Here is a 17,623-nt window from a genome sequence, read left to right on the forward strand (position 1 = left end):
TTTCCTTAGTTTTTTTTTTTTTTGTCTTATTTTTACTTTGTTTCTCTTTTTTTCGTTTTTGTTCATCATCAACGTTTTCTCTTTTCCACTTGATTTCTGATTTTCTACAACCATGAACTACATTTACTCGTGTTCCTTGCAATTATTTATATTCTTATATTACATAATACATTTAGGCTGGCATAGTGCCTTATCGTTGTAGCTAGTCGGTGGTCGGCGAAGCTCGGTGGGGAATTGAGCTACGTGGTAAGCTTCTTTCTTGCTGTTTTTGTTGTTGCTATTGTTATTTTTTCTCGCTCGTATTGAGCTTAATCATGGTGTTGTTCATCTAGTTATTGTTGTCGTTGTTGCTTTGAGCAACCGGCTCTACCAAACCGAAAAAACGGTAGATACAAATGCTGTTTTCTTGCAGGCCTTGTTTGTATCTAGCGTTTTGTCACAAGATCCATATTATCAGATTAACCGCGCTCTGCTATTGTTATTATAATTCTTCGGACACGTCGATTAGAAGACGACCTGTAGGTGACTTGAATGTGTTCAGCGTGATAATAGTAAACGATTCGAGAGGTATTATGACGGTACAGATTGTGCATGTATGTAGCATAAAACTGATAAAGTGAGAGCCTGTTAACGCCACTGAAGTTCTGTAAAGCGGTCATGTCTTGTGAGAGGTAACCCCTCCTCGATCGAAGCCGTCTCGGTCCGGTCGGTTCGATAAAAAGGACGAAGTGTACGTTACCTTTCCCAGCCTTTCAGGTAGCGCCAACGGCACCTGTTAGACATATAGCGTTCTCATATTTTGGCTTAGTACCTTAATGATTAACTAGCTGGCTAATTGGCTCGTGGATGTCACTATTCCATGTGAGAGTACCAGGTTTGGTCGTTTCTTGACTTGAGGACACCAATACTCGATTACTAACAGCTTAGACTAACTCTGGTCGGCGAAAATCGTGACTATGAGCAAAGTATGCGTTACATTTCAAAAGACAATAATTATAGTTCAAAAGTGTTACAGTATAGTACTCTTCTTTACGTCAAAAGCTGCTTCCGGGAGTGAACGTAAGCCGCTTCTATTTCAGCGGGTTCCTTTCGCACTTGTGCTGCTGCGTTCCGTCGTCCGTTATTTCGACTCGGACGACAACAGCGAAGAGACTGTTGCTGGCCGTCGAAAACAGCATCTCAGAATAACAACACGAAATTCGCAAACACACACACACACACGCACGCACACAAAAATAACCCGAAAAAAGGAAAATCAGGCGCGCTTGTACCGCAGTCCTTTACTTTACTCGCTTTCTTCAACAAAACGAGGAGAGGAAAGAGAAATAACAATAGCCAGGTTTGCAAATGATGCTGGCCGTCGTAGTAGTAGTGGTATCGGAGCGTTTCTTCTTTGTTGTCTTGATAACACAAGCGTATCCACAAGCGTAAGAATAAAAGTTCCAGACGAACTAAAAAAAAAAAAAGCAGTTAGTCGGACGCTGTCTGTCCGTCGTAAGTCGAACTAGCTGCGAAAAGAGACGAACAAGTCGAGAATTGAGATAGACGCCGGATAAAAGGACAGTGGAGAAACTGAAATTGAAGATGAAGTTTCTGTTTGTTCAGCTAGCTAGCTAGCTAGCTAGCTAGCTAGCTAGCCAGCCAGCCAGCCAGCCAGCCAGCCAGTCAGCCAACAGGGGTCGGCGAATACCGGCCATGGCCCGGACTGATTCTTTAGGTGGTCATTAATATATTTACGAGAGGCGCCATTTTCGAACTTGGCAAACAGACGCGCATTTTAGCCTTTATAGAGCGTCGCAATCGTTCACATTTGCACACGCTAATATTCACTCACAAAGATAATACCATTGTTTGTGCAAGACCAACAAAGGCGTTCGCAAACAAATGGAAAGCATTCGATGCAAAACGAGCCAACAATGACGCGCGCGCCCACCTTGCCGCAGCGTTTGTTTTCTGTACGCGACACCCGACTGGCATAGTATATAATACTTTGTGGACAGCGGTCAAAGGAACTGTGGCGCCTAATTCTATTTTTATTATATTTCATTTAAATATTTACCTTTAACATTCGAATGTTTGTTCATTAGTCGTTATCATACTATCTGCGCTTGATCCCTTTATCACTATTTTTCTTTTTTGTACAATCGTCATCGGTGTTCCTTGTCGCGTCGCTGTTTTCAAGGTACTTATATCGCTGTTGTCCCGAGCGTATGTGCTTGTTATCGTAGTTTGCTACCTGCTTTGGCCAGTTTCGAAGGACATGTCCAACAATGTTCTTCGAGAAGCTTGGCACCTTATTGGTAACTACTAGTAACAAAATCTAGTGTCATAATGACATCATCTATACGCTGTATTAATATTGTGATCACCAGCCATGACTACACAGGACCTTCGACCGTTGTCTTGATAGTGGTTGGAGTAGAAGTACTATTAGGAGCAGATCGTAGATACATGTACTCGTACCTGGCTGTGTTATAGCCCGCCGAAAAATTAATAGCGGAGCTAGTTTCTCAGTGCCGTATAATCTGTGAAGTGTCCATCATGGACGTGCTGCTGTTGCTGTTGATGAGCTGCAACGCTCCCCTCAGGAAGATTTTATTTTTCCCCTTTCCTTCACCTTTTTCTCGTTGTCATTATCGTAATTCTTGATTAAATTTGCATTTTTTTTTTGTTGTTTTTTTCCCGCTATTTGTGCTATTGCGGTGGTATGCTAGGTGCCGCCACACCTGGCAGCGAGTTAATTACTACAACTACGATACTTCCCTAATCTATATATTGCTACACTAGATTGTTGTTGATGTCCTTGCTTTTTGTTGATGTGTTGTCGTTTAGCAACAGTTGCCGTTGTTGTTAGAATTATTGCTCTTTCGGTTGGTTGCTGTTTGAAATATACCACAAATACCAAGACATACAAAAAGGGCACGTATCGCGAACCTGCTGTTATTTTTATGTCGCAATTTCTGCACTGGTGTCATGCAGAAGTTGATTGCGCCAACTTAGCGTGCTATACGGCAGTTGATGGATGATTACTAACGCAGGTAGCTGCTCGTTATCATACGTCGCTGATCAACTCACTGCCATTGCTTAATTAGTAGGTTAATTAATTAATATTCGTTCGGACGTAGTTGATATGTAGTAGTAGTAGTAGTAGTAGTAGTAGTAGTAGTATGCATTGTGGCTGGTCTTGGAATGGGTTTCCGGATATTTTTTTGGTGCATTTTTCGGATTGTGGCGCTACGCTGGTTGGGGATGATCGCAGATGTTGGCGGCCTTCGGACGACTCGGATGGAAATCGCTCAATGTTCCCCGATCACCTCAGGTTTGGTGCTTGTTCGTGGCCACTTATGTGGCCTAGGTGGCCTAATGTTTCTATGTATGAACGCTGCATCGTAACTATGAACGATTCGATATTCGGTCAACATACACGCGAAAATGAGTAGTTTTGATAAGTATTAAATGTCACTAAACCAATAAAAGACACACACTTATGTGTGTCTTTCTTTGGCGAATATCAATAGTCCGTCTATATATGTACGCAATACGTCTGGTCCATTATATTGTTATTGTGCCCTTTAATCTACCGAACGTCGTTTAAAAACCGCCATTTTTCTCTGTCATAATCACTGCCAGCATCGTCTCGCTTTGATTGCTTACGAGCATCTTGCTTATGAGGAAAGCACTCATTCTAGTTCATGTGCTCCTGTAGGATTTCTTCTCGAACAGGTCGATGCCGTACACATCGTGATCAATTTTACACATATCAGATAAGCCAGCCATGGTTCTGCACGCGCTCAAGCACGTTACTGTGTGATGTAACATGCCATAACCGACAAGCTACTTCTATGGTAACTATAACTAAAAGCATATTTAATCAAAGGGGAGGTACAAAAAATATCTTTCGTTGTGAGAAGTAACCAAACAGTGTTTTTCCTCCAGATCCACTGTTTGTAATTGAATAGGCTGTTGATGTCGTCGCCTTGGGTATCTGGTCCGTTTTCGTAATTACGTCACCTTTGATATTCGGACAAACCCACTGACAAAAGTGTTTTCACTACTCCACCTAAGTATTCTAGCCATGCTCTCTTCGGGACAGTACGCAGACGTTGCTCGCAGCTACCAAAAACAGAAACAGGTTCATAGATTGTTTAGGTTAGGTACGTTGATCGTTGTCGCAAGATTTTCAACTATTCCCACAGAGAACGTGCTACAAAGCTGGTAATAACAGCGACAAATTACTGGGTGGTCCTCGAACCCAGATAATCGTACGTAGAGCAAGCAAAAGTTAACAGGCGAAAGAGTCTGCCCGACCTCCTGTTCGATACGCCTGAACACGACGGCCCTGTGGCGGTCGGTATCCGTGTGCTAGCGGTAGTAGCAAACGTAGATTATCCGACACCAAAAATTGAAGCTGATGCCATTACGTAGTCTTTGCTCATCTGTTATGATGCGGCCTGGGCGGGTACTGCTGCCCACCGATACTGGCTTAGAAGAAGGTAAGAACAAAAACACTGCGAAGCTACTCGTCGTTCGCGTGCTTGACGCGGCCAAAAAACAAGAATTGTTCGAATATGGGCGAGCGCAGAGGCAAAAAAAAATGTCGAACGAGAGAAATCCGTATGCTGTTGCAGTGATGATGTTCATTGATGCATCTCAATACAAAGGAATGCCACCGGCAACGGCTGTCGCATGATATAGTACGACTCAAATCTGTTGCCAAATATCGTTCGACGCCTGTTATTGGTGCGCCAAAAACGCTAAAGGATCTCGGAGACGGACGACTGATGCCAACGACGACATCTTTATCCGGTTGTTGAACCGTCTCCGGCTGAGGCCAATCGAAGGTAGTTTAGCCGTTATTTCAATCATCGCTACCGCCGCTTCCATTGTTGGTTCCATATCGAAAGAATGTAAGGAAAAAGAAAGCATCCTTATGAATAATTTCTTTCAGCATTTGCATCAAACTTCCACCCTTCAACCAACCCTTTATAAAACTACACTAAAAATACACTGTCGTCAACTAATTTGCCAATATTGTCTATAGATACCAATACCCTACAATGCAAATATGCCCAATACTCTATAAAATTGCATAGACTTATTGTTGTTTCTTTGTTTTCTATGAACCCAATGGCTACCTTAGCCCATTTATTGGACATTTGTGGTTCTACCCATTTGAGTGGAAATTCAGTTTTCTCTCTCTCTTTTTTTTTTTTTTTTTTCGCATCTAGCATTAGCTTTTGTGTATCCGGAGTTGATTTTATAGAGAGCTAGATGCGTATTACGTTTTCTGTTTTCGCCAAAAACATTTGCGTTTGCTCCCGTTTTACAACGCATTTTTAACTTGTACGAGCCGCCTTGTACGTAGAGTAGATACAATGGTTAGGTAAGAAAAGGCTTCCTATTGCCATATCGGCTCACTGCTGCGACTCTATTACAATAGACCAACAAAAACCTAAATGGCAAGATAGCGAACGAAACATCTGTAAGATATTACGGACAGTCGTTCTTCCCATCACCGGTTCGCGTCGAACAGGCTAAATTAAAGCTGTTTCCATAATAATAACAAAGGCTATATGGGTAACGATCATATTATTGTTGTTGTTGTTGTTGTTGTCGATAGCGGCAACATCGACGGTCGTAACAGCAGTCCACGACAGCGAGAATGGACATCTATGGCGTTACTGGCAGAAGATCTACTGCGTCTACGCGTGGGGCATCATCGTACGTATAACATCGCGTAGCCGATGAGAGTTGAACATTTTTCATAGAGCAACAAGAAAAGAGGGAAGAAAGTCTGTTTGTGGGCAAACTCTTCCCGTGGTCGGAATGCGAACGCTGGCCACCGTGATCATGATTTTTACTTACTCACTCACTCACATGTTGGCTCACTCAGTCACATTGTTGTTGCAAAAGACCCGCGGCGTGGCATCATTTCGACGTTTTGCTATGATGTACTGCGACCCATACATTGCTTAAATGAAAGTTGGCAGTAGGCAGGTAGATGTCTTCGCGTACATAAAATGCACGCACGAATATGCTTTGAACATATGAATATTAGTTTCTGTATCTGGCCGACCATAAGACTCTGCCACTGCGGACGGTACGTTTATGCAGGTGAAGGTTTTCGTTCCTCTGATCGGAAGAGCATGCAAAAGAGCTCGCAGTGGCAGGGTATAATTTAGGCGACGTCTAAACAAATGCCCGTGTCTAACGTTTGTGGAACGGACCATTGTGGCGGCGATGAGGAGCGACGACGGTAGCATCAGCGAGAGCAGCATTAGCTGCAAGGGCAACAAGCGACAGCAATGAAACATGTGCTAATAGCAGCAGCAGCAGTCATCAACAGTGTACTAACGGAAACACAAAAAAGGACAAGAGGAAACAACAGGAAAGAGAAACGAGGTAATTTTGTCCTCTGCAAGGACCAGTTGAAGATGATGAGGAGATCGGGTTCGAGGGCACGAAAGAGTGCAGGAAGAATCTGAGGGAAGAGCGAAACGGATCAAAGGAATCGAAATTGAGAGAAAGAGCTGTTAAATAGAATAGAGCTAGTTGGCCCTTGCTCCTCTCGTCCCCGCAGCACTGCTCTTTGTTTGGCACTTGCTAATACCGCAGCAGCTATACATGTGATCCGGTTTAAAGATGGAAAAGGCAAGCTTGGCGATTTTCATTGTTCTCTTTAGCGACATCATCGTCGTTAGAGGCTTCGTGATCAGCGGAGGTGGTAGTGTCAAAATAGCGAGCATATGTAACATAAAACAGGATAGTGAGAGAATCGACCATGTTTCGCGCAGGCTATGAAAGAGCCATAACGAGTAGCGGCAAAAAGCCGGTCCTAAACTGAGGCCGACATACTCAGCAGTGGACTCAACTGCAGCGGGCGTTTGATGCCGCTGAGGTTTATTCAAGTGAGACACTGATGAGCGGAAGCAGGATGGGTGAACGACCAACTAGCAATTTTACGGAAAGCCTGCCATCGCGTCGGTCCACGCGGACGTCATATGGACCAGCAGGGCGAGATATATCGAACAAATTCTGCTGTTGTTGTTGCTGCTGCTGCTGCTTATGTGGAATGCTGCAGAGGAGCTATTACTGTCGTAATAGCGTTCCCGCCACCAGCTGATGCCATTAGTTGAGGCCAGTGAAAGACCGACTAATATTTACATTATCATGGGGGAGGAAATAGCGGACAGTCGCCTTTGGGCCTGAGCGCGGCCGTCTTTTGCTGCGGCGTCTGTAATTGTTCCCGGATGAACGACCAAAGTCGCCACTGTTACTAGCTCTGCAGTTTAACATCGTTTGCTTGTCGTGACCCAGCCACTAAAAGACGTCAGCATTTTTTATATTCATATTTAAAATAACTCTACTTGGGCTGTCTGGTCATGGTTTCTATCTAGATAACGTTGCGTGCGATTACCGTTATTAACACAAAAACCTAAAAGCAATCGGCTGGCTAGATTCGATTTGAATTTCCCGCGCCATTCACGATAGCTGTCGAACTGATCGGCAAAGTTGAAAAACTTGACAGCTAAGCAAGTGACACATTGTTAACTATAGATCCAATTCGACCAATGAAAGAGAAACGGAAACGATTGGAACTCGAATATCAGATAGCGACCTCAATGCGTTACAATGTACAAATGTACGCACCGTCGACAGCTGGAAATGAGCGAGCACTCTTCTGCACAAACGCTCATCTGAGTAAATAGACGGCAAATATCTATCCGCGTGAAATCAATAAACACGCTCCGGTTCGGCTATACAATTAAATAATATAGATTTGATTGAATAGACGTTGTGCCCCAACAAAGCGAAGACACTCATTCAGCGCTGACAATGTTATGACAAAGTACCTTTTACACGACCTCACTCTTAGCTCCTACAGTTAATGGTATTATTTATCGTAGGCGTCTAATTTGGATTACGTCAGTTTCAATGATGAAGATTGAAGATATGTAGAGAATTAATTTTGGCACATCTGTTGCTATTGTTCTTATCTATTTGCATTACTATAGGTAGCGTTATTATATATAAATGAATACTTGTTATAGAAGCAGTAGCAATAGTTTCTGTTGTGGATGTTGCTTCACGAAAATTGTTCCGTAGTCCCGCCAATGGCCATGGTTTTTTTCGGTAGCGCAAAATGTCACGGATTACACGAATAGTTATTAAGTCAAAACAGCTGTCTATATGCATATAAATGGTAACAATATGAATGATGATAACAAGCGGTGATTGGATTTAGTGTTTGTCTTCTTGTTGCTGATATTGAGTTACTAGTCGCTACGAACGAACGAACGAACGAACGGCTGATTGACTGATTAGGAACCCCCGACCCAAATCGGTCGGCCTGGGAGTTTCCTTCAAACACCTTGAACGAAGATGAGTCTCCAACTCTCTTTTTATCTCCTGCTAATTACCGACAATCTCATTTGAAACTATCAATTCAATTTTTTACCTGTTAATCGTCATATTTATGATTTGAAAGGACGTTCTTGCCAGTTTAAGGTAATACCTGACCAAATCTGTAGTCGGTTGCGCCTGGTAGAGCACATACAGGTTCGGGGTAATTGAATCGAACAGAGTCGACGAATCTCACAGAATCTAGGTATATAAGGAACCGACATTTTGTTGAAAGCATTGAATTGGTTGGGGCGCAGCGGCTCGTCTATCGACGTTCGCGTTCTAGTGTGGTATTCTTACTTTTGTGTTTCGTTAGTATCATGATTCATGGTATCTCTGACGACGAAAATGACCGCCTCCTGTGTATCCTGTTTATATATATGTCAGCCATATTTATTGTATTATTTTAACCTGGTTATTGATTGGTTCACCTTAGTTATTCCTGATAACTAGACTATGGTCATGATTGCACTTATAAGTATCTGATTTTTGTACTCATCTAACGGCGTCGTCTGTTGAATTTTCCTTTCCTTCTTACTTTTTCAATGTCGGCTCGTTTTCTACTACTGTTTCTTATTACTGCATTTAATTACCTGCCATTAATACTATATGATATTATTATTATTATTAGAGGCGCTATTTTTGTTGGTTATTATCGGGCAGGACACGTTGTTGGCACTCTACGGCGCGTACAACGACAGCGCCTGAACGATCTTCGGGTCGTGCTTAGATCCTTCCTTAAATTCTTCTAGAGAGAGTTTGTTGTCTTGATTCTGAAATAAGTGAAACAGACGATGACAAACGAATCGAAATCGTTAGAAAAATGTTATGTTTTTCTCGATTATGGGAATGACATTGAAGGATACTTCTTCAACTGAGATGGTGAAGTCGATTTTAGTCCGGTGAGAATATAGGCTTTCGCAGTATATATATATATAAATGATGATTGATATTAATGGATATACTATAACAGAGTCTTCTATAGAGATACTTCGAAAGTGATTAATTGCTAATAACACAGGCCGAAAGGACCAATTGTAACCTGTATCAATATCCTTAAATTACTATTAAATTATCTAGTGGCTCTTAATTGTGGTAGCCATGTTTTACAATAGCCGTTTACTATTATTTGACGCAGCCCCTAATGGCACAAGCGGATGTTATAAAGTAGCGTGGTCCTCTTCATTCTTATAATCCCTATTCTCTAACCAGCGAATCTTATTTTTATTGTTGACACTCTTATCGAATCTCTACCAACTACGAATTCAGCCAGAATCGATCAACTGGCTAAACCTATATCTACACATTTAGTCGAACGGCAAACAAATGATCAGCTTCTCACACGGAGCTCTTCTCGTAGACGTTTACGTAAGCCGCCACAGGTGACTACACTCGTACGCACACGCATACATGAACATGGATATATACGACAGGTTTATCTAGCCCGTCTTCGTCTGGCCTGATTTAGCTCTTTTCATAACGAAAGTATAGAAGAATTGCGGAACCGCACAGTCAGCGGTCGTCCCGCTGTGGCGAAGTTCCTCGAGAGAGGCGCCTTAAGGGTATGATATGTATGGCCGCGGTGTCTGATCAAGCGCTGCCCTGCCTGACTCCGCAGCGGCTGTCCGACCAAATTGCGCGCTTTGCCCAAATTGAGGAGACGCCGAAGATGAAGGTAACACACCGATAACTACAGATGCCCCTGGTCTATCGACATACCACGACGATCGCCGCTGCCATAACAGGTCAGGCGGCAAGAACATTAACAGCAGAAGCAGCGCTAGCGTGCCACCCCCTAAATATTACGTACACTCACTAACGCACGCAGCGGTGCACACATACAGCAGACACGCGACACACATATTGAATATTGTGAATCATTGGCGTGCTCCCGCATGTAGTATAGCCGGTATCCATTCAATCAAAGAGGAACTAAAGAATAGCAGCAAGTAACTACGATAACTTTATGGCTACCAACCAGAAGTAGTTATGTAGCCTATTGTTGCATTTCACCGTTCTGCGAACGAACTCACAGGAAGCTGAATATTGCTTCTGACTAGTTTATTGCCAATTTTGCTAGGGAGGAGAATCAAAGACTGGTCGTTATATCCTATCTACGAGAATTGTTCTATCCACTGAAATAAAGGACGCAGATAAGGGACGGGAAAGGAGCGACTGGAAGCGCCTGTACTCATATTAAGATAATTTTTCTTCGAATTAACTGGAACGCATCGTTATCGTTTACTTCCAAAGACAAACAAAGTGTCGAGTTGCGTAAACACCTTAGGTTTTTTTCTATTGGCTTCATTGTATCGGGTAATAGGGTTCGTTCATAGGCAATATCTGACACAAACAAAGATGTGTGTGTGCGTGTCAAATATTGCCTATTGTATATAATATAAACTTACTTTGTCCAATTGTTCAAATATTCTATCTACACGTGCACGTGGGTCGTCTTCTTCTTCTTCGCCCTTCTCCTGGCTTCCGAGCATTTCGTAGATGGCATCGACAATATTGTACATCTCTTCGCGCGTAATGAAGCCATCATTATCCACGTCATACAGACGAAAGGCCCCTGAAAGAAGAATTGCGTTCGAGCAAATAGCGACATGGATGCAGTGAATACACGGAAAGCGGTCAAAGGGACAGTAACAAACACAATGATGATAAATAGAGGATCAAAAGGATCTCTGACGATCAAAAATAATTCCTCACAAAAGAAGGCACGGGATAGATCTAAGGAAAAAAGCTCACAACAAACTCACGTAACCAACTTCGACTATGTACGTTTGTTTTGCGACAGAAACCGTCAAATGGATGATAAATATATATATATATATCGCTAACGATCACAATCATTATAATGTGAGCATAAGGGCCCATATCGTGTATTTATGCCCTCCAAAATATATATATATAAAATACGTGAATAGAATGACTGTGCGTGTCTCTGTTAACTCGCCGATAGTCACAATGGTGGTAATGAATAACGGGTGGTCGGTTGAACTACCATTAAGCAAGTCCAATATGTGGACGCCCTGTGGGCAGAATAGATCAACGTAAATTCCCCGTATCGGATTGTCTGACTTCATAGAAATAAAACATCTATAATAATAGTAATAAAGCGTTCGTTATCAGTTTTGTATCTATGCTACGACGACGCCTGCCGCAAGCAAACGCTCTAGATTGATTCCTAAACAACTTTTAGTAAACATTGTTGGCACTAGATAGACAGTTAATAAAACAACTTATAAATCCCACGCACTGTTAAGTTTCATCGAAGATATCTCCGCACCCGAGCTAAATGTCTACTAATATGTTGTTTATGTAATAGCCGAGTGACGAAGGGAGGGCACTTTCTGAGTCGTGTGATACAAAAGCATTGGCATAATTTATTTTTTTGCCGCTTTTTTTTGCCGAGGGAAATAGATGTAGTGCGACAATTATCGTTGCTCTCATTGGTCCGATGACAACGACATTGTTGTGATCACAGACTACTTTAAAGTAAATTCCAATGATCTTCGTGCTTTTATGACTTCACATGGACTCGTAATGTAGTTGCTAAAGAACCTCACAGAAGAATAGTGGACTCTAATAGCCAGGTTTATACAAAGGGAAAGCGATTGCGACAAAAAAAAGATAATGGGTATTGGTATGTGCAGCTGAAAATGTAGCCCAGAACGTAAAGAAAAAGATATCTCCATGATCAAAAAAGGAATGAAGTAAAAGTCGAACAAAACGCAGCAAGGAGACGCGTCACAAAAAAAATCGTCGATTTGTAATGGCTTCTCAACTGCATCAGGGGGTGGCAAACCGTAGAGTCACTGTCCCTGTAAGGACCCTCTGACGTCGTATCGAAATTACCGCTTTTAGCTGTCGTAAAGCAGCCGAAAAGCTTCCGCTAGACGTTCTATACAAATATGCGCGTTTTGAGTAGGCCAAACAATTCTAAATTAGGCAGTTGAAAACTGGGAAAGTATGGGTTTTCAGATGAAGCGCATTCTGAGTTTATCAGTAGTTTAGCTCAATGCGTCTACGCTTCGGCGGAAGGCGGCACACGGCTCCTGTGAAGTTCAGCGGGTCAAACATCCGAGCAAAATAATGGTGTGGACCATGATTTTCATCTATCCATTTCGTCAGAGGCTTTTGGAAAAGCGACAGTACAATGAAATAATTCGGATGAACAGGCTCTCCCAGGTACGAAAATGATTCCCGAGTGCGAGTTACAAGTTTGTGCATGGTAGGCTATATAATGTCGTATGGCGAAGTGTGTTTCTGAGCAGTTTACCACTAGTGATGTTAAGGTCTTCCTCTGGCCCAGAAATTAACATGAATTTGTTAGATACAATCGAAAATGTGTCGTATCATGTGAAAGAGCGAGTCGGGCCGATCAGCAGCATTTCACAATTCGAGATCACTGCGCCCCAAGTGCTACCCGGCCTTGGCGGAGGCAGGCCGAAAATGCATTCATACAAAAGCCGTTTGCAGCAGTGGTGGGAGGCCCCACATTGTAGTCTCTGAATGAGCTTTCTTTTCTTTTTTCTTAATTTCCTCTAGTGATAGTATCATCATAGATGGTACTGTTAGTAACCACAAAGGGTTGTTTTTGATCGAGCTTGCCTGTGTGTGAATTTTTTAGGTGGCTCCATTTAATTCGCTCAGTGACTGTGCGTGTATGTGTTTGGCGCGCAGATCCATCGGAAGCGCGAAAATTAGAGGCTGTCAGATTTATCTATTTGACTTTCTTTAAAATAATCATTTTTATGTGTGCAGCTAAAACGCGAAAGGATTCTGGGGAGATAAAAGTACGCGACTTCATTTTATTCCAATGTACGACTGCTTCTAGTAATTCTTCATTGCTGATATTATTCGGTCTTCGTGTGGCTGTAAAGAGTGCTTAATATAATGGAATTGGTGTATTCCCGCAGCAAATGCGGCGAGGTAAGAACGTTACTGTCGTGGTAAGCCACAGGCTTTCCGCACCGCAGATGCTGCTAGGTACTGCTAACTCACTGGCTTTGACTAAAACAGCAGCATCAGCGGCGGCGGCCAAAATCGTTGCCGTTCGAAGAACGGCTGCTACCACATGTAGTAGCAATTGTATTGAGGTACGGTTTGTAGTCCCGTTGCAGAAGACACTCGTAGTCAACGGTCTTTTTGGTCCGAAGTTGTTCTGCAATTTATGCTCGGCCAACGTGGCAGGCAAATCAGTGTCGAATTAGATTTTTTCAGCCTGCACCCTAAACCCAGACTGTTGGACGAAGCTCTAACATATTAAGTGACTCTCTGTATAATTTCTGTAGTCTCACTAGACCAATTATAGATGTCAGAAAGCTACGGTCGTCTGTATTATTACCGTCAAGCAATTGTGCTGATACGCATTGACAGTGTATCACCCGGGTAACTGGGATAATTCAACGACCTATTTTAGGAAAACGATGAAACAATGAAGATGGAACGTCTTGCTGATGATCGCTTAGGATTTAAAAAGGATAAAAACATTCTGAAAGGATTTAAAAACACGAACCTTAAGCGAATTCACAGCGTTTTGGATTTGCGATTTCTTCCGTGAGCTACCGCGGTGCTGTTTTTTGGCTGCCGACAAACAACCCGGCAGCACTTCGATGGACATACCAAATCTGTGGCTTGGTTACTTGGTTGCACTTGTTGCGAACCCATTTTTATTAGACATGAATCTATATGAGAAAGTATTACTTACTTATAGCAATGGTTCTGTGGGAAAAAAATTCATAGCCTCGAGCGAGGTCGATCACGACTGTCCTGCAAGTTTCGTTCCTCATACCAGCATTGTTTGCTGATTACAAAAGTACAGGTATAGTTTGTATCAGTATATATTTATAATGTATATTTGATATTCATTGTATCGTGTGATGGTGCACAAGCTGCAAGACGTTCCGTCTGCGTCCCTTCAATCTGTTTCTAACTAGCTGCTCGATCTAATCATCGCTACTATTTATTCTGTCCATAAGCGGGGGGTTATTGTATGATGCTTAAATAACAATATGTAAAAATGAAAACTCACCAACTTTGCTATCGTTTTATATTAAGCGTATAACAGGCAATGTAAACATATAAAAACTGCTTGCTATAATGGTCGAACCAAAAACAGAAGCCTGACTCACGTTGCTGTAGCGTACCTTTTAGTACAACGGAATAGATCGGACTGTGTTGCTTAAATCGAGATTTCAGATCGTAGAGTTTGCACTGCCACCACCATCATTTTCAGTCTACCAGACCCGCTATTACCTAGGAGTTAAAGCACGCGGTATTTGGCCATACTCGGGTAGGACTATAACAAAAAACGGATTTGTATGTATGGCACGTGAATCTTCCACTTGCTAATCGAAATGTACATCGATGTACAACATTTCGTGTGTATATAACGATGAGGTGCCTTTTCGCCATCTGCGTCAGGCGGTTGAATAACGTTAAACAAAGGAACAATTCAAGACAGGCTCACGGTAAGACGTTTGCAAGTCGTTCTATTGTATAACATTTAGGTTGCACGTCCATGTGTCTATGGCTTTGATAAAGTTGTTTTTCATTAGATCAGTGACTTTACATGTAACTCTAGTATCGCTTAGACAAATCTGCTTCCTTTCTGTGTTTTACTTTTTGAATTAAACGGACGAATTTTAAGCAGTAACTTTATAATCTACTTTATTAAATTTTCTTTAATAGGAAGTATTTTATTTAAAATTTATGTAACAATGAGTTGTTATTGCATAATTATTTTAGTGATATATAGCACCATAAGTATATCTTTCATTTATATATATATATATATATATATATATATGGAGCGAAACCCACAGGTCTGTCGTATATGTATATAAATGAAAGATATACTTATGGTGCTATATATCACTGAAATAATTATGCAATAACAACTCATTGTTACATAAATTTATATATATATATATATATATATATATATATACCGTATACCTAACATAGACTATTATAAACTACACACCGACAATTATACGAGTAGAACTTCCCATGTTCCCGCTAGTCCTATACCTTTCTGTGATCTGTCCGAATGTTTCCCAAGCTACCCGCCTAACTCTAGGCTGACTAGGACATGTTGACTTTTTCGTACACTTCTACAACGTTTGTTTTTTTTTCGTAATGCTGGCTCTGATTGACTCTGTGTCTGGGACGCCCGTAACTAATATCGGCGCTGGGCCGACCTCTGAGAAAGATACCTGAATCGCTTTTAACGAAACGAAGATAGCCGACTTATAATGGATGCTGCTATGGATAAAGTCCACTAGGCATTAGTTCGGCTCCTGGGATGTCATCGAAGCTTAGACAGTGTTTCGAGTTTCTTTCCTTCAAGAAAAAATTAACAATAACGTATGACATAGAATTAAGGGTGGCTATGTTTGCCGCTGCTAATTTTTCTAGATGAAAATAGACGTTTTGTTTCGTACGTCACCAAAATATAAAGCTTTCCAACTTTATAATAGGTAGTAAGAAGGAATATATAGTTATTTCATACAATTCGGTCGATGCATTGACTCTGTACCTGGCACGTCATTAAGGCTTTGATATTTATCGTTAGTTACACATAGTTACAAACAGCTACACACATGTATTGTTCTTTAGAGTTCGATTAGCATTTTTTTTTCCCGAAAATCAACCCGTTTCTATTGGCCGTCCCAGTTTACCAAATACGCAGTTTTCAACGCACTTTTACCCTACAGTTACATAGACAGACCGATAGGACCAACATGATTTTCGTCACTCACACTTAAAGATGTCGTTTTCAAGTTAACAATTGAGATTTAGGCATCTGAACATGTGTTGCATTTTGATTCGGCCTATCGAGAGCCTTCGATTGTCCACGATATACTACTTCCTGCTTTCCCCAAATAAACATCGATGTAAAAAGTTTTCACTGCAGTGCCACACAAGTGAGAGGCTATCAGATTCGATTTTTTGCCGTTTTTTCGCCAAAATATCAATTTTAACTTTAAGATATATTACATTTTTACTCAGTTGATTACAATCTAAACAACTGAAGTCAAAAAGACGTTACAAGAATTTTAAAGAATATTTTTGAAAGGATTGCTTCAGGAAATGTTCCTCACGCTAGCTGCCACCAGATTCCAACTGACATTTATTTGAAGTTCATTCAAAAGTCGTTCCAGACATATTTGCAGCCAACTATTCTGCAGGCGAGACGAACTCTCCAATGTACTTTTGACTATTTTCATGGGGAAAAATCAATTCTAGATACAGGAACATGTTGATGTAGTTAGGTTCAACCTTCGGTGGATATTGAAGACGATCCCTTCACAGAGGACATGAGCTTTTATCCTTCGGGGAATGTTTTCAACGTGTAAATTGCGACTCGAGTGTGAAGACATGTATTGCTCCTTATGTCAACGTCTATGGAAACATTCGACTGCCATTTCGTTAATGAGCAATTTACCCAAATTACGCCCTATGAGATGAAAAAAACAAACTCCCTATAGTATCTGTCCGACCGACTTCATCTTCGCGCAACTCTTCTTAAAGTGAAGCCCTAGCAACTCGCCAAAAAGCAGCCCAATCCAATAACTTTTAGGGATCGATTAGGAGGGGTGGAGCATGAAAACAAATACACAGTTTTAGTAGCAGGTATATATGTAAATCCGTCATGATTAACAGCATTCTCATCACTTTAGTTCGATCTAGGATATCGTTCGTAGTAACAGAGATTAGAATTTTTCGGTATAAAGGGAAGTACTTGGAAGTTCAGTAATTCTAAGTAGCCAGATCAAACAACTATGACTACAACAAAGTAGCGATTCGGTACAAGGCAATAGTTCCATATAGTATTAGTAGCAGTTGTGGCAGTTTTTCTAGCGTGTTTCTGTTGAAGCTGCCAAATCACCTCTCCGCTTTCTATATCGTTTGGTCTCGTTCTGGTCTAACGTGTGGACCGGCCGATTCAGCCAGGCCTACTGGGCCGGCCAAGTAGGCGACTGCTTCAGAAGCCTATTGTGCCGCTCTCGAGCAACAAGCCAGCCAGCCAGCCAGCCAGCCAGCCAGCTAGCGTTTGACTGACCATCTGCCGTCGGGTCCTATTCCTCACCCCGTACTATAGATACATATACGCAGACACTCGTGCGCAGGAGAAGTACTCGCTTTCAGCCAATCGGGGCCACCTAGCGATTCGATGAGTCTAACTAGATCGCAGGAGCAGTAG

At 41.8% G+C, this 17,623-nt stretch overlaps 1 protein-coding gene across 6 annotated transcripts in view; it reads right to left on the reverse strand.

The window, feature by feature from the left end:
- The window catches only part of LOC111245216 (frequenin-1-like), a 148,982-nt gene continuing 131,359 nt past the window's right edge, over window positions 1-17,623 (reverse strand). For all 6 annotated transcript variants that reach the window (XM_086981718.1, XM_086981724.1, XM_086981711.1 and 3 more), the window contains 2 exons: window positions 10,812-10,978; window positions 1-9,176 (listed from right to left, as the gene is read on the reverse strand). In XM_086981718.1, coding sequence (XP_086837844.1) covers window positions 9,084-9,176; window positions 10,812-10,978 — 260 coding nt within the window. In that variant the 3' untranslated portion in view covers window positions 1-9,083. The remainder of the gene's footprint in view (window positions 9,177-10,811; window positions 10,979-17,623) is intronic.

Source organism: Varroa destructor, unplaced genomic scaffold (genome assembly GCF_002443255.2).
Source record: "Varroa destructor unplaced genomic scaffold, Vdes_3.0 BEIS01000001.1, whole genome shotgun sequence".
Classification (NCBI taxonomy): Eukaryota; Metazoa; Arthropoda; class Arachnida; order Mesostigmata; family Varroidae; genus Varroa; species Varroa destructor.